Genomic DNA, 18,334 nt, shown 5'->3' on the forward strand with positions numbered 1-18,334 from the left:
GTCTGACTGAATCAGAACCGGTTGGTCGCGAAGCAGGGTCTCCGCTTGACTTAGGGCGTTGTATATGGCCCTTAGTTCCAGGATAATGATGTGAAGGCAAGTCTCCTGCCTTGACCACAGCCCCTGGAAATTTCTTCCCTGTGTGACTGCCCCCCACCCTCGGAGGCTTGCATCCGTGGTCACCAGGACCCAGTCCTGAGTGCCGAATCTGCGACCTTCGAGAAGGTGAGCACTCTGCAGCCACCACAGGAGAGACACCCTGGCTCTGGGGGATAGGGTGATTAACCGATGCATCTGAAGATGTGATCCGGACCACTTGTCCAGTAAGTCCCATTGGAAGGTTCTCGTATGGAACCTGCCGAAGGGAATGGCCTCGTATGATGCCACCCTCCTTCCCAGGACTTGAGTGCAGTGATGCACTGACACCTGTTTTGGTTTTAATAGATTCCTGACCAGTGTCACGAGCTCCTGAGCTCTCTCTATCGGGAGGTAAACCATTTTCTGGTCTGTGTCTAGGATCATGCCTAGGAGAGGCAGATGAGCTGTAAGAACCAGCTGCGACTTTGGAATATATAGAATCCAGCCGTGTTGCCGTTACACTTCCAGAGAAAGTGATACGCTGTTCAGCAACTGCTCTCTTGATCTCGCTTTTATGAGGAGATCGTGCAAGTACGTGATAATAGTGACACCTTGCTTCCGCAGGAGCACCATAATTTCCGCCATTACCTTGGTGAATATTCTCAAGGCCGTGGAGAGACCAAACGGCAACGTCTGAAATTGGTAATGACAATCCCGTACCGCAATTCTGAGGTACGCCTGATGAGGTGGATAAAGGGGACATGAAGGTATGCATCCTTTATGTCCCGAGTCACCATAAAATCTCCCCCTTTCAGGCTTGCAATGACCGCTCTTAACGATTCCATCTTGAACTTGAACCTTTTCAGGTATATGTTCAGGGATTTTAAATTCAATATGGGTCCGACCGAACCGTCTGGTTTCGGGACTACAACATGGTCGAATAATACCCCCTCCTTGTTGAAGGAGGGGAACCTTGACCACCACCTGGTGAAGATACAATTTGTGAATTGCAGTTAACACTGTTTCCCTCTCGTGGGGGGAAGCCGACAGGGCCGTCGGTGAGGGGGCATCTTCTCAAAGTCCAGCTTGTATCCCTGAGACACAATATCTATTGCCCAGGGATCTAACAGGGAGTGAACCCACTTGTGGCTGAACTTACGAAGGCGTGCCCCCACCGGGCCCAGCTCCACCTGTGGAGCCCCAGCGACATGCGGTGGATTTTTGTAGAGGCCGGGGAGGACTTCTGTTCCTGGGAACTAGCTGTGTTGTGCAGCTTCTTTCCTCTGCCCCCGCCTCTGGCAAGAAAGGACGCACCTCGGACTTTCTTGTTTCTTTATTTGAAAGGCTACATTTGATAATGTCGTGCTTTCCTAGGCTGTGCAGGAATATAAGGCAAAATATCAGAATTACCAGCTATAGCTGCGGAGACCAGGTCCGAGAACCCTTCTCCACACAATCCTCAGCCTTCCATATGCCTCTTAAGTCGGCATCATCTGTCCATTGCATATTCTACAGGACACGTCAAGCAGAAATCGACATAGCTTTGACTCTAGGACCCAGTATACTCATGTCTCTTTGGGCATGTTTTATATATATACATATCTCTTAAAACAGCATCTTTAATATATATATATATATATCTCTATATATACATATATATATCTATATGCATACTAGGGTCTCAATCTCTGCTGATAAGGTACCTGTCCACGCTGCCACAGCGCTATAAACCCATGCCGACGCAATCGCCGGTCTGAGTAGTGTACCAGAATGTGCACGCTATCTACAGGATCCCTGAGAATAGCTAGTGCTACCTTCTGGGCAAACGTGACACCCTAGGGGAAGATTCCCATCATATCCTGGCCCTAGTGGGGAAAGGATACTGCCTGAGAATTATTTGTGGGAAGCTGCAGTCTCTTGTCTGGAAATTCCCGCTCTTTTTCCTCATGAGAGGAGGGAAATTTACCTCAGCTTTCTTCCCCTTAACATGTGTACCCTTGTGTCAGGGACAAATGAGTCGTCAGTGATATGCAAATCATCTTTTATTACAATAATCATATATTGAATACCTTTCTGCCATTTTGGCTGTAACTTTGCATTATCGTAGTCGACACTGGAGTCAAACTCTGTGTCGATGTCAGTGTTTATTATTTTGGATAGTGAGCATTGTGAGACTCTGAAGGTCTCTGTGACATAGGGACAGACATGGGTAGATTTCCTGTCTGTTCTCTAATCTTTTGTGCAACAAATTCCCCTTAGCACTTACACATATCCAAACAGGTGTCGGCGTTGTCGACGGAGACACCCTCTCACACACATATTTGCTCTATCTCCTCCTTAGGGGAGCCTTTTACCTCAGACATGTCGACACACACGTACCGACACACACCACACACACAGGGGATGCTCTATTTGAAGACAGTTCCCCAATAAGGCCCTTTGGAGAGACAGAGAGAGAGTATGCCAGCACACACCCCAGCGCTATATGACCCAGGAATCACACAGTAACTTAGTGTTAACCCAGTAGCTGCTGTATATATTGTTTTTACGCCAAATTTATGTGCCCCCCCTCTCTTTTTCACCCTCTCTATCGTGCTTCTGCAGGGGAGAGCCTGGGGAGCTTCCTCTCAGCGGAGCTGTGGAGAGAAAATGGCGCTGGTGAGTGCTGAGGAAGAAGGCCCCGCCCCCTCAGCGGCGGGCTTCTGTCCCGCGATTTTGTGTAAAAATAATGGCGGGGGCTCATGCATATTACAGTGTCCAACTGTATATATGCTGCTTTTGCCAGGAGGTACTGAATTGCTGCCCAGGGCGCCCCCCACTGCGCCCTGCACCCTACAGTGACCGGAGTGTGTGGGTGTAATGTGGGAGCAATGGCGCACAGCTGCAGTGCTGTGCGCTACCTCATATGAAGACAGGAGTCTTCTGCCGCCGATTTTGACGTCTTCTTGCTTCAACCCGCCGGCTTCTGTTTTCTGGCTCTGCGAGGGGGACGGCGGCGCGGCTCCGGGAACGGACGACCAAGGTTAGGTTCCTGTGTTCGATCCCTCTGGAGCTAATGATGTCCAGTAGCCTAAGAAGCGCAACCTAGCCGCAGTTAGTAGGTTTGCTTCTCTCCCCTCAGTCGCACGTAGCAGAGAGTCTGTAGCCAGCAGAAGCTCTCTGAAAATAAAAAACCTAACTAAAATACTTTCTTATTAGCAAGCTCAGGAGAGCTCACTAAAATGCACCCAGCTCTGTCCGGGCACAGATTCTAACTGAGGTCTGGAGGAGGGGCATAGAGGGAGGAGCCAGTGCACACCAGTAGTACTAAATCTTTCTTAGAGTGCCCAGTCTCCTGCGGAGCCCGTCTATTCCCCATGGTCCTTACGGAGTCCCCAGCATCCACTAGGACGTTAGAGAAAAATCACAGATGACTGCTGGATTCAGGGCTAATTGGATAGACAGAGGGGATCAATTGGCCTGCAATAATCTACCACAGCTAATTGAATTCCCCCTTATAGGCCCTACACACTGGCCGATTTTCTGAAAGATATGAACGATCTCGTTCATAAATGAACGAGAACTCATTCATATCTTTCAGTGTGGAGACTCCAGCGATGAACGATGCGCGGCCCCGCGCTCGTTCATCGCTGGTCTCCCGTCGGCTGTGCATGCAGGCCAAGATGGACAATCTCGTCCATATTTGCCTGCACTTCAATGCAGCCACGTGACGGGGGGAGTGAAGAAACTTCACTCCCCCCGTCACTGCCTCCCCGCCGCCGGGTCGCTCGTCGGCCGTTTCGGCCGTCGGGCACCTCGGCGGCGCATCGTCAAATGAGTAGGGCCCCTTAGTCTTCCAGACAAACATGCCCCCAGAGCGCTTCAGCAGTACCAGTTGGCTTTTCATATCAATAGAGCGTTTTTAAGTGATTAATTCATTTTTCTCTAACGTCCTAAGTGGATGCTGGGGACTCCGTAAGGACCATGGGGAATAGCGGCTCCGCAGGAGACTGGGCACATCTAAAGAAAGCTTTAGGACTATCTGGTGTGCACTGGCTCCTCCCCCTATGACCCTCCTCCAAGCCTCAGTTAGATCTCTGTGCCCGAACGAGAAGGGTGCACACTAGGGGCTCTCCTGAGCTTCTTAGTGAAAGTTTTAGTTTAGGTTTTTTATTTTCAGTGAGACCTGCTGGCAACAGGCTCACTGCATCGAGGGACTAAGGGGAGAAGAAGCGAACTCACCTGCGTGCAGAGTGGATTGGGCTTCTTAGGCTACTGGACATTAGCTCCAGAGGGACGATCACAGGCCCAGCTTGGATGGGTCCCAGAGCCGCGCCGCCGGCCCCCTTACAGAGCCAGAAGGCAGAAGAGGTCCGGAAAATCGGCGGCAGAAGACGTCCTGTCTTCAACAAGGTAGCGCACAGCACTGCAGCTGTGCGCCATTGCTCTCAGCACACTTCACACTTCGGTCACTGAGGGTGCAGGGCGCTGGGGGGGGGGGCGCCCTGAGACGCAATAAAAACACCTTGGATGGCAAAAGAAATGCATCACATATAGCTCCTGGGCTATATGTTAACCCCTGCCAGAATACATAGAAAAACGGGTGATAAGGCCGCCGATAAGCGGGCGGAGCCTATCTCCTCAGCACACTGGCGCCATTTTCCCTCACAGCTCCGTTGGAGGGAAGCTCCCTGGCTCTCCCCTGCAGTCACTACACTACAGAAAGGGTTAAAAAAGAGAGGGGGGCACTAATTAGGCGCAGTATTAACTATACAGCAGCTATAAGGGGAAAAACACTTATATAAGGTTATCCCTGTATATATATAGCGCTCTGGTGTGTGCTGGCAAACTCTCCCTCTGTCTCCCCAAAGGGCTAGTGGGGTCCTGTCCTCTATCAGAGCATTCCCTGTGTGTGTGCTGTATGTCGGTACTTTTGTGTCGACATGTATGAGGAGAAAAATGATGTGGAGACGGAGCAGATTGCCTGTAATAGTGATGTCACCCCCTAGGGGGTCGACACCTGAGTGGATGAACTGTTGGAAGGAATTACGTGACAGTGTCTGCTCTGTATAAAAGACAGTGGTTGACATGAGACAGCCGGCTACTCAGCTTGTGCCTGTCCAGACGTCTCATAGGCCGTCAGGGGCTCTAAAGCGCCCGTTACCTCAGAGGGCAGATATAGACGCCGACACGGATACTGACTCCAGTGTCGACGGTGAAGAGACAAATGTGACTTCCAGTAGGGCCACACGTTACATGATTGAGGCAATGAAAAATGTTTTACACATTTCTGATAATACGAGTACCACCAAAAAGGGGTATTATGTTCGGTGAGGAAAAACTACCTGTAGTTTTCCTGAATCTGAGAAATTAAATGAGGTGTGTGATGATGCGTGGGTTTCCCCCGATAACAACTGATAATTTCTAAAATGTTATTGGCATTATATCCTTTCCCGCCAGAGGTTAGGGTGCGTTGGGAAACACCCCCTAGGGTGGATAAAGCGCTCACACGCTTGTAAGGGCTCTACCTTCGCCTGAGATGGCCGCCCTTAAGGATCCTGCTGATAGAAAGCAGGAGGGTATCCTAAAAGGTATTTACACACATACTGGTGTTATACTGCGACCAGCAATCGCCTCAGCCTGGATGTGCAGTGCTGGGTTGGCGTGGTCGGATTCCCTGACTGAAAATATTGATACCCTAGATAGGGACAGTATATTTTTGCCTATAGAGCATTTAAAAGATGCATTTCTATATATGCGTGATGCACAGCGGAATATTTGCCGACTGGCATCAAGTCTAAGTGCGTTGTCCATTTCTACCAGTAGAGAGTTATGGACACGTCAGTGGTCAGGTGATGCGTATTCCAAACGGCATTTGGAAGTATTGCTTTATTAAGGGGAGGAGTTATTTGGGGTCGGTCTTTCAGACCTGGTGGCCACGGCAACAGCTGGGAATTCCACGTTTGTACCCCAGGTCGCCTCTCAACATGAGAAGACGCCGTATTATCAGGCGCAGTCTTTTCGTGGACAAGCGGGCAAAAGGTTCCTCATTTCTGCCCCGTGACAGAGGGAGAGGAAAAAGGCTGCAGAAATCAGCCAGTTCCCAGGAACAGAAACCCTCTCCCGCCTCTGCCAAGCCCTCAGTATACGCTGGGGCTTTACAAGCAGAATCAGGCACGGTGGGGGGCCCGTCTCAATGAATTTCAGCGTGCAGTGGGCTCACTCGCAAGTAGACCCCTGGATCCTTCAGGTGATATCTCAGGGGTACAAATTAGAATTCGAGACGTCTCCCCCTCGCCGTTTCCTAAAGTCGGCTTTACCGATGTCTCCTTCTGACAGGGAGACAGTTTTGGAAGCCATTCACAAGCTGTATTCCCAGCAGGTGATAATCAAGATACCCCTCCTGCAACAGGGAACGGGGTATTATTCCACACTGTTGTGGTACCGAAGCCGGACGGCTCGGTGAGACTGATTCTAAATCTAAAATCTTTGAACACTTACATACAGAGGTTCAAATTCAAGATTGAGTCACTCAGAGCAGTGATTGCGAACCTGGAAGAAGGGGACTACATGATGTCTCGGGACATCAAGGATGCTTACCTTCATGTAAAAATTTACCCTTCTCACCAAGGGTACCTCAGGTTTATGGTACAGAACTGTCACTATCAGTTCAGACGCTGCCGTATGGATGGTCCACGGCACCCCGGGTCTTTACCAAGGTAATGGCCGAAATGATGATATTCCTTCGAAGGAAGGGAATTTTAGTTATCCCTTACTTGGACAATTCCCTGATAAGGGTAAGATCCAGGGAACAGTTGGAGGTCGGTGTAGCACTATCTCAGGTAGTGTTGCGGCAGCACGATTGGATTCTCAATATTCCAAAATCGCACCTGGTTCCGACGACGTGTCTTCTGTTCCTAGGGATGATCCTGGACACAGTCCAGAAAAAGGTGTTTCTCCCGGAGGAGAAAGCCAGGGAGTTATCCGAGCTAGTCAGGAACCTCCTAAAACCGAGCCAAGTCTCAGTGCATCAATGCACAAGGATTCTGGGTAAAATGGTGGCTTCCTACGAAGCAATCCCATTCGGCAGATTCCACGCAAGAACTTTCCAGTGGGACCTGCTGGACAAATGGTCCGGGTCGCATCTTCAGATGCATCAGCGGATAACCCTGTCACCAAGGACAAGGGTGTCCCTCCTGTGGTGGTTGCAGAGTGCTCATCTTCTAGAGGGCCGCAGATTAGGCATTCAGGACTGGGTCCTGGTGACCACGAATGCCAGCCTGCGAGGCTGGGGAGCAGTCACACAGGGAAGGAATATCCAGGGCTTATGGTCAAGCCTGGAGACATCACTTCACATAAATATCCTGAAGCTAAGGGACATTTACAATGCTCTAAGCTTAGCAAGACCTCTGCTTCAAGGTCAGCCGGTGTTGATCCAGTCGGACAACATCACGGCAGTCACCCACGTAAACAGACAGGGTGGCACAAGAAGCAGGAGGGCAATGGCAGAAGCTGCAAGGATTCTTCGCTGGGCGGAAAATCATGTGATAGCACTGTCAGCAGTATTCATTCCGGGAGTGGACAACTGGGAAGCAGACTTCCTCAGCACGACCTCCACCCGGGAGAGTGGGGACTTCACCCAGAAGTCTTCCACATGATTAAAAACTCGACAGGTATTGCGCCAGGTCCAGGGACCCTCAGGCAATAAGCTGTAGATGCTCTGGTAACACCGTGGGTGTACCAGTCAGGGTATGTGTTCCCTCCTCTGCCTCTCATACCCAAGGTACTGAGATTGATAAGATGGAGAGGAGTAAGCACTATATTCGTGGTTCCGGATTGGCCAAGAAGGACTTGGTAACCGGAACTTCAAGAGATGCTCACGGAGGATCCGTGGCCTCTACCTCTAAGAAGGGACCTGCTCCAGCAAGGACCCTGTCTGTTCCAAGACTTACCGCGGCTGCGTTTGACGGCATGGCGGTTGAACGCCGGATCCTGAAGAAAAAAAGGCATTCCGGATGAAGTCATCCCTATCCTGATCAAGGCCAGGAAGGATGTAACCACAAAAACATTATCACCGTAATTGGCGAAAATATGTTGCGTGGTGGGAGGCCAGTAAGGCCCGACGGAGGAAATTCAACTGGGTCGATTCCTACATTTCCTGCAAACATGAGTGTCTATGGGCCTGAAATTGGGGTCCATTAAGGTTCAAATTTCGGCCCTGTCAATTTTCTTCCAAAAAGAACTAGCTTCAGTCCCTGAAGTTCAGACGTTTGTAAAAGGGGTACTACATATACAGCCTCCTTTTGTGCCTACAGTGGCACTTTGGGATCTCAATGTAGTTTTGGGTTCCAAAATTCACATTGGTTTGAACCACTTAAATCTGTGGAGTTAAAATATCTCACATGAAAAGTGGTCATGCTGTTGGCCCTGGCCTGGGCCAGGCGCGTGTCAGAATTGGCGGCTTTATCCTGAAAAAGCCCTTATCTGATTTTCCATTCGGACAGGGCGGAATTGAGGACTCGTCCTCAGTTTCTCCCCAAGGTGGTTTCAGCGTTTCACCTGAACCAACCTATTTGTGGTGCCTGCGGCTACTAGGGACTTGGAGGCCTCCAAGTTGCTAGACGTTGTCAGGGCCCTGAAAATATATGTTTCCAGGACGGCTGGACTCAGGAAATCTGACTCGCTGTTTATCCTGTATGCACCCAACAAGCTGGGTGCTCCTGCTTCTAAGCAGACTATTGCTCTTTGGATTTGTAGTACAATTCAGCTTGCACATTCTGTGGCAGGCCTGCCACAGCCAAAAATCTGTAAATGCCCACTCCACAAGGAAGGTGGGCTCATCTTGGGCGGCTGCCCGAGGGGTCTCGGCTTTACAACTTTGCCGAGCAGCTACTTGGTCAGGAGCAAATACGTTTGTAAAATTCTACAAAATTGATATCCTGGCTGAGGAGGACCTGGAGTTCTCTCATTTGGTGCTGCAGAGTCATCCGCACTCTCCCGCCCGTTTGGGAGCTTTGGTATAATCCCCATGGTCCTTACGGAGTCCCCAGCATCCACTTAGGACTTTAGAGAAAATAAGAATTTACTTACCGATAATTCTATTTCTCATAGTCCGTAGTGGATGCTGGGCGCCCATCCCAAGTGCGGATTGTCTGCATTACTTGTACATAGTTATTGTTACAAAAATCGGGTTATTATTGTTGTGAGCCATCTTTCAGAGGCTCCTCGGTTATCATGCTGTTAACTGGGTTCAGATCACAGGTTATACGGTGTGATTGGTGTGGCTGGTATGAGTCTTACCCGGGATTCAAAATCCTTCCTTATTGTGTACGCTCGTCCGGGCACAGTATCCTAACTGAGGCTTGGAGGAGGGTCATAGGGGGAGGAGCCAGTGCACACCAGATAGTCCTAAAGCTTTCTTTAGATGTGCCCAGTCTCCTGCGGAGCCGCTATTCCCCATGGTCCTTACGAAGTCCCCAGCATCCACTACGGACTATGAGAAATAGAATTATCGGTAAGTAAATTCTTATTGTAACATGTTTGATTATGCTTAATGTTGAAAGCTTACTACTATTTCATTAATGTAACTGCACTGGGGACAAGAATGTTCTGCCCTTATGGATGAGCTACTCAATTACATCATCCAAACTTTCTTGATAAGATAATAAGCCAATTGGTGCTACTTGTACTCTCTTCAAACATGAATAAAAAAAATGCAGGATCATATGAAACAGATTCTCCAGCATGGTGTACACTTGTCTGACTGTTCATAAAGAGTCCATGAAGTCTTTCTTATTCATTTCAGTGTTTTAATTTCAATGGGGTTTCTACATGTACTGCATATTAATGAGATAAGCAGTGCTAAAAAAAAAAAATTCGGGATTTATTGATCACTTTGCTCACAAATGCTGGATATACCGAGAATGCTGCTTGTTTTATTTTTTAAGGCTTCAATAGTTTACATAGTGTTCAGTTGTTTATTTCAAATTGTTAATTTTTAATAACTTTCTCCTTTTAATTAAGAGTAGTGCAAACAGTAAATACACTGCTCAAAAAAATAAAGGTAACACTTAAACAACACAATGTAACTCCAAGTCAATCACACTTCTGTGAAATCAAACTGTCCACTTAGGAAGCAACACTGATTGTCTATCAATTTCACATGCTGTTGTGCAAATGGAATAGACAACAGGTGGAAATTAAAGGCAATTAGCAAGACACCCCCAATAAAGGAGTTGTTCTGCAGGTGGTGACCACAGACCATGTCTCAGCTCCTATGCTTTCTGGCTGATGTTTTGGTCATTTTTGAAAGGTGGCGGTGCTTGCACTCTAGTGGTAGCATGAGAGTCTACAATACAACCCACACAAGTGGCTCAGGTAGTGCAGCTCATCCAGGATGGTTGCTCCTCATGCACACCTCACACTCCGGTCACTGAAGGGTGCAGGGCGCTGGGGGGGAGGCGCCCTGAGCAGCAATATTAACACCTTGGCTGGCAAAATAATCACAATATATAGTCCCAGAGGCTATATATGTGAAAAATACCCCTGCCAGGAACCATAAAAAAGCGGGAGAAAGTTAGCCGAAAAAGGGGCGGGGCTATCTCCCTCAGCACACTGGCGCCATTTTCTCTTCACAGTGTAGCTGGAAGACAGCTCCCCAGGCTCTCCCCTGTAGTTTTCAAGCTCAAAGAGTTAAAAAGAGAGGGGGGGCACTAAATTTAGGCGCAAATCTGTGTATTATAGCAGCTATAAGGGAAAAATCACTGTGGGTAGTGTAAATCCCTGCATTATATAGCGCTCTGGTGTGTGCTGGCATACTCTCTCTCTGTCTCCCCAAAGGACTTTGTGGGGTCCTGTCCTCAGTCAGAGCATTCCCTGTGTGTGTGTGTGTGGTGTGTCGGTACGGCTGTGTCGACATGGTTGATGCGGAGGCTTATGTGGAGGCGGAGCAGATGCCGATAAATGTGATGTCGCCCCCTGTGGGGCCGACACCAGAGTGGATGGATAGGTGGAAGGTATTAACCGACAGTGTCAACTCCTTACATAAAAGACTGGATGACGTAACAGCTATGGGACAGCCGGCTTCTCAGCCCGCGCCTGCCCAGGCGTCTCAAAGGCCATCAGGGGCAGAATTAATGCAATGTCCATTCTGCCAGGAGGGTATTAGGGACCCGGCAGTGGACAGGCGATGCTGACTTTAGAAGGCACATGAAGATTCTGCCTTATAAGGGTGAGGAATTGTTTGGGGATGGTCTCTCGTATCCACAGCAACAGCTGGGAAGGAAAAAATTGACCTCAAGTTTCCTCACAGCCTAAGAAAGCACCGTATTATAAGGTACAGTCCTTTCGGCTTCAGAAAAGCAAGCGGGTTAAAGGCGCTTCCTTTCTGCACAGAGACAAGGGAAGAGGGAAAAAGCTGCACCAGACAGCCAGTTCCCAGGATCAAAAATCTTTCCACGCTTCCTCTGAGTCCACCGCATGACGCTGGGGCTCCACAGGTGGAGCCAGGTGCGGTGGGGGCGCGTCTCGGGAACTTCAGCGACCAGTGGGCTCGCTCACAGGTGGATCCCTGGGTTCTGCAAGTAGTATCACAGGGATACAAGCTGGAGTTTCGGGGCGACTCCCCCTCACCGTTTCCTCAAATCAGCCTTGCCTGCTGCCCTCGAGGAGAGGTAGTACTGGCGGCAATTCACAAGCTGTACTTCCAGCAGGTGATAATCACGGTACCCCTCCTTCAACAAGGCCGGGGTTACTATTCCACAATGTTTGTGGTACCGAAACCAGACTGTTCGGTGAGACCCATTCTAAAATTGAAATCCTTGAACACTTATATACGAAGGTTCAAGTTCAAAATGGAATCGCTCAGGGCGGTTATTGCAAGCCTGGACGAAGGGGATTACATGGTATCACTGGACATCAAGGATGCTTACCTGCATGTCCCCATTTACCCTCCTCACCAGGAGTACCTCAAAATTGTGGTACAGGACTGTCATTACCAATTCCAGACGTTGCCGTTGATCTGTCCCCGGCACCGAGGGTATTTACCAAGGTAATGGCCGAAATGATGTTACTCCTTCGAAAAAAGGGAGTTATAATTATCCCGTACTTGGACGATCTTCTTATAAAGGCGAGGTCCAGGGAGCAGTTGTTCGTCGGAGTAGCACTATCTCGGAAAGTGCTACAACAGCACGGCTGGATTCTGAATAGTCCAAAGTCGCAGCTGGTTCCTACGACGCGTCTACTGTTCCTGGGTATGGTTCTGGACACAGAACAGGAAAAAGGGTTTCTCCCGGAGGAGAAGGCCAAGGAGTTGTCATCTCTAGTCAGAGACCTCCTAATACAAATACAGGAGTCGATGCATCAATGCACGCGAGTCCTGGGAAAGATGGTAGCTTCTTACGAAGAAATTCCATTCGGTAGGTTCCATGCAAGGATCTTCCAGTGGGATCTGTTGAACAAGTGGTCCGGGTCGCATCTTCAGAGGCATCGGCTGATAACCCTGTCTCCAAGGGCCAGGGTGTCGCTGTTGTGGTGGCTGCAGAGTGCTCATCTTCTAGAGGGCCGCAGATTCGGCATACAGGACTGGGTCCTGGTGACCACAGATGCCAGCCTTCGAGGCTGGGGGGCAGTCACACAGGGAAGAAATTTCCAAGGACTATGGTCAAGTCAGGAGACTTCCCTACACATAAATATTCTGGGACTAAGGGCCATTCACAATGCCCTAAGTCAGGCTAGACCCCTGCTTCAACACCAGCCGATGCTGATCCAGTCAGACAACATCACGGCGGTCGCCCATGTAAACCAGCAGGGCGGCACAAGAAGCAGGATGGTGATGGCAGAAGCCACAAGGATTTTCCGATGGGCGGAAAATCATGTGTTAGCACTGTCAGCAGTGTTCATTCCTGGAGTGGACAACTGGGAAGCAGACTTTCTCAGCAGGCACGACCTCCACCCGGGAGAGTGGGGACTTCATCCAGAAGTCTTCAAAATGATTGTACACCATTGGGAAAGGCCACAGGTGGACATGATGGCGTCCCGCCTCAATAAAAAGCTAAAAAGATATTGCGCCAGGTCAAGGGACCCTCAGGCGATAGCTGTGGACGCTCTGGTAACACCGTGGGTGTACCCGTCGGTGTATGTGTTCCTTCCTTTGCCTCTCATACCCAAGGTATTGAGAATACTAAGAAGGAGAGGAGTAAGAACTATACTCGTGGTTCTGGATTGGCCAAGAAGAGCTTGGTACCCAGAACTTCAAGAAATGATCTCAGAGGACCCATGGCCTCTGCCGCTCAGTCAGGACCTGCTGCAGCAGGGGCCCTGCCTGTTCCAAGACTTACCACGGCTGTGTTTGACGGCATGGCGGTTGAACACCGAATCCTAAAGGAAAAAGGCATTCCGGAGGAAGTCATTCCTACGCTGATTAAGGCTAGGAAAGATGTGATCGCAAAATATTATCACCGCATATGGCAAAAATATGTTGCTTGGTGTGAGGCCAGGAAGGCCCCAACGGAGGAATTTCAACTGGGTCGATTTCTGCACTTCCTACAGTCAGGAGTGACTACGGGCCTAAAATTGGGTTACGTTAAGGTCCAGATTTCGGCTCTGTACATTTTCTTCCAAAACGAACTGGCTTCACTGCCTGAAGTTCAGACTTTTGTTAAGGGAGTGCTGCATATTCAGCCCCCGTTTGTGCCTCTAGTGGCACCGTGGGATCTCAACGTGGTGTTGGATTTCCTGAAGTCGCATTGGGTTGAGCCACTTAAATCCGTAGAGCTAAAATACCTCACGTGGAAAGTGGTCATGCTGTTTGCCTTGGCGTCGGCCAGGCGTGTATCAGAATTGGCGGTTTTGTCATGCAAAAGCCCTTATCTGATTTTCATATGGATAGGGCGGAATTGAGGACTCGTTCCCAACTCCTTCCTAAGGTGGTATCAGCTTTTCATGTGAACCAACCTATTGTGGTGCCTGCGGCTACGTGGGACTTGGAGGACTCCAAGTTACTGGACGTAGTCAGGGCCCGGAAAATATATGTTTCCAGGATGGCTGGAGTCAGGAAAACTGACTCGCTATTTATCCTGTATGCACCCAACAAGCTGGGTGCTCCTGCTTCTAAGCAGACTATTGCTCGCTGGATCTGTAGCACGATTCAACTTGCACATTCTGCGGCTGGACTGCCGCACCCTAAATCTGTAAAAGCCCATTCCACGAGGAAAGTGGGCTCTTCTTGGGCGGCTGCCCGAGGGGTCTCGGCTTTACAACTTTGCCGAGCTGTTACTTGGTCGAATTTAAACATTTTTGCAAAAGTATACAAGTTTGATACCCTGGCTGAGGAGGACCTTGAGTTTACTCATTTGGTGCTGCAGAGTCATCCGCACTCTCCCGCCCCTTTGGGAGCTTTGGTATAATCCCCATGGTCCTTACGGAGTTCCCAGCATCCACTAGGACGTCAGAGAAAATAAGATTTTACTCACCGGTAAATCTATTTCTCGTAGTCCGTAGTGGATGCTGGGCGCCCGTCCCAAGTGCGGATTGTCTGCAATACTTGTATATAGTTATTGCCTAACTAAAGGGTTATTGTTATGAGCCATCTGTTAGTGAGGCTCAGATATATTTCATACTGTTAACTGGGTATAGTATCACGAGTTATACGGTGTGATTGGTGTGGCTGGTATGAGTCTTACCCGGGATTCCAAATCCTTTCCTTATTGTGTCAGCTCTTCCGGGCACAGTATCCTAACTGAGGTCTGGAGGAGGGTCATAGAGGGAGGAGCCAGTGCACACCATGTAGTCCTAAAGCTTTCTTTAGTTGTGCCCAGTCTCCTGCGGATCCGCTATTCCCCATGGTCCTTACGGAGTTCCCAGCATCCACTACGGACTACGAGAAATAGATTTACCGGTGAGTAAAATCTTATTTTTTTTGAACAGTATATATTCACTTATTTGCTGATAGCTTTGTGTACAGCTGGCATAAGGGCCGATGCTGAGTTGCACCCAAGTTGCCTGTAATTGTACCCGCATTGCATGCATAGATCTTTACTCAAGTTTAACAAACCTAAAAGCACAGTAATGGGCAAAACCATGGTGGTCATTCCGAGTTGTTCGCTCGGTAATTTTCTTCGCATCGCAGCGATTTTCCGCTAATTGCGCATGCGCAATGTTCGCACTGCGACTGCGCCAAGTGAATTTGCTATGCAGTTAGGAAGGGATCGGTATGAAATCCCGCCAATCATAATCCCGACGGTCTATATACCGACACCCATTGACCGATGGTCAAAATCCCGACAAGGTCTAAATACCGACACGGACTAAATACCGACATGTAAAATACCGACAAGGTCTAAATACCGACATGTAAAATGCCGACAGGTCGAAATACCGACATGCATTTTTTGATGTTTTTTTGTGTGTATGTCGACATAAATCAACATGGACACCATATAAAGTGTACCGCGTCCCCTCGCATGGCTCGCTGCGCTCGCCATGCTTCGGGCACGGTGCCTCGCTGCGCTCGGCACACTATTATATTCCCCCTCCAGGTCCACTGGGACGGTAAAGTATGAACAAGCCAGTTTTAATGAAAAAAATCATGAAAAACTTGTGTCGGTATTTCGACCTGTCGGCATTTTACATGTCGGTATTTAGACCTTGTCGGTATTTTACATGTCGGTATTTAGTCCGTGTCGGTATTTAGACCTTGTCGGGATTTCGACCATCGGTCAATGGGTGTCGGTATATAGTCCGTCGGGATTATGATTGGAGGTAAAGTGACTGCATCCCGTTAGGCATTTTACTCACGGCATTACAAGGTTTTTTCTTCGTTCTGGTGATCGTAATGTGATTGACAGGAAATGGGTGTTTCTGGGCGGAAACTGTCCGTTTTATGGGTGTGTGTGAAAAAACGCTGCCGTTTCTGGGAAAAACGCGGGAGTGTCTGGGCGAACGCTGGGTGTGTTTGTGACGTCAAACCAGGAACGAAACTGACTGAACTGATCGCAGTTGCCGAGTAAGTGTGGAGCTACTCAGAAACTGCTAAGAAGTGTCTATTCGCAATTCTGCTAATCTTTCGTTCGCAATTTTACTATGCTAAGATTCACTCCCAGTAGGCGGCGGCTTAGCGTGTGCAAAGCTGCTAAAAGCAGCTTGCGAGCGAACAACTCGGAATGAGGGCCTATGTTGCAGTGTAGGTGGCGCAGATGTAACGTGCAGAGAGATTTAGATTTGGGTGGGGTGTGTTCAAACTGAAATCTAAATTGCAGTGTGAAAATAAAGTAGGCGGTACTTACCATGCACAGAAACAATATAACCCACCCAAATCTAACTCTCTCTGCACATGTTACATCTGTCCCACCTGCAGTGCAACATGGTTTTGCCCATTAGTGTGCTTTTTTGGGGGGTAATTCAGACTTGATCGCTGCTGTGCATTTCTGCACAGCGGGCGATCAGATTTGAACTGCGTATGCACTGCAATGTGCCAGCGCGTCGCACAACAGCACCGGGCATTGGTGCATAGCGATGGGATGGTGCAAAAAAAAAATATTGCATGGGCGATCGCAAGGTGATTGACAGAAAGTGGCCTTTTGTGGTTGTCAACTGACCATTACAGGAGTGTCCGGGAAAACGCAGGTGGGACCAGGCGTTTTCAGGGAGGGTGTCTGATGTCAACTCCGGCCCCGATCAGCAGCAAACAATCACTGCAGATGAGTAAGTCCTGGGCTGCGCAGAGACTGCACAAACTGATGTTTGTGCAGCTCTGCTACAAAAGCAATTGCACACCTGCACAGCACTTTACCCCTCCCCCTGTAGGCGGCAACTATATGATCGCAGAGCTGCAAAAAACGCACCCTAGCGATCATGTCTGAATTACCCCCATGGTTTGCTAACAAACCTGAATAACACCTATAGCCAACAATTCCATGAGTATACCCCTGGTAAATATAGCCTTGTACTACTACTACAACTTGCATTCAATTCTACATAAGCCCCATGGTCTGTTGAAAGCTCATTGACTTTATGCCACTTAGGACTGTCAGTCATGCCAGTATTTTGCAGAAAAATGGCAACCTTGCATACACTGGCTCTGTATTTTGAGATGGATAAAACTAAGGGAGAATTATAGGGTTTTTTTTTTGTTTTTTTTATTTCAGTGCTATCCAAAACCTTTCTGACCATTGCAGACTGAAGTCACTTAGGTAAATACCACACAGGGGCCCTCATTCCGAGTTGTTCGCTCGCTAGCTGCTTTTAGCAGCCGTGCAAACACTAAGCCGCCGCCCTCTGGGAGTGTAACTTAGCTTAGCAGAAGTGCGAACAAAAGGATCCCAGCGCTGCTACAAAAAAAGATTGTGCAGTTTCTGAGTAGCTCGAGACCTACTCCTAGCTTGCGATCACTTCAGACTATTTAGTTCCTGTTTTGACGTATCGAACACGCCCTGCGTTTGTACAGCCACGCCTACGTTTCCCCAGCCACTCCTGCGGTTTTTTTTTTTTACACACACTCCCCGAAAACGGTCAGTTACCACCCAGAAACACCCACTTTCTGTCAATCACTCTGCGGCCAGCAGTGCGACTGAAAAGCGTCGCTAGAGCTTGTGTAAAACTGCATCGGCTTTTGTGAAAGTACGACGCGCGTGCGCATTGAGCCGCATGCGCAGAAGTGACGTTTTTTAGCCTGATCGCTGAGAACGAAAGCAGCCAGCGATCAACTCGGAATGAGGGCCAGTGTTCAGAGATAACGGTTCAAACCATACAGTAATAAACTGTCACCTGTATATCTTGCTGGCCTGTTATCTGTAACAGTAAGAATATTTATACCTGTCAATCTTCAGGCAGAGCTGGTCTGTTGCAGCTTTAATCCTGTCCTGTGCCTCTGCATGTGTCATGTTATCAGTGCTGTATCCATCAATAGCAAGGATCACATCACCTGGGCACAAATTAGCGGAAGAAGATTTACTTCCCGGTGTGATCTGAAAGAAACATTAATTTGTCTTCAGCAAACACTCAGCAACATTTTCTTTATCCAGATTAAAGGATGTGTTATGTTGTTTACTAGCAACTGTTAACTCTATATCTGCAAATGAGCCATTTTTCATAGGTAGAATAAGTACAACTATAAACACTATACAGAAACCAAAAAAGGGAAAGCACATAAGTAAATGGGAAGGAGGAATGAACTGGGATACAAAGGTAGCAGGACTACAGAAAAAGGAAAGGTACTAAGAAGAATAGAAGGGGGGCAGAAAACATCAGAGAGAAAAGGGATCCCATGTGTAGTAAAGGA

General features: G+C 48.6%; 1 protein-coding gene and 1 long non-coding RNA gene across 3 annotated transcripts in view; one reads left to right on the forward strand and one right to left on the reverse strand.

Annotated features, from left to right (window-relative positions):
- LOC134923608 (uncharacterized) overlaps positions 1–18,334 on the forward strand; it is a 211,205-nt gene that overhangs the window by 105,097 nt on the left and 87,774 nt on the right. The gene's annotated exons all lie outside the window — the stretch shown is intronic.
- Positions 1–18,334, reverse strand: part of PDLIM3 (PDZ and LIM domain 3) — a 170,260-nt gene that overhangs the window by 66,479 nt on the left and 85,447 nt on the right. For both annotated transcript variants that reach the window (XM_063920766.1, XM_063920765.1), the window contains exon 2: positions 17,869–18,020. In XM_063920766.1, coding sequence (XP_063776836.1) covers positions 17,869–18,020 — 152 coding nt within the window. The remainder of the gene's footprint in view (positions 1–17,868; positions 18,021–18,334) is intronic.

Source organism: Pseudophryne corroboree, chromosome 1, assembly GCF_028390025.1.
Source record: "Pseudophryne corroboree isolate aPseCor3 chromosome 1, aPseCor3.hap2, whole genome shotgun sequence".
NCBI lineage: Eukaryota > Metazoa > Chordata > Amphibia > Anura > Myobatrachidae > Pseudophryne > Pseudophryne corroboree.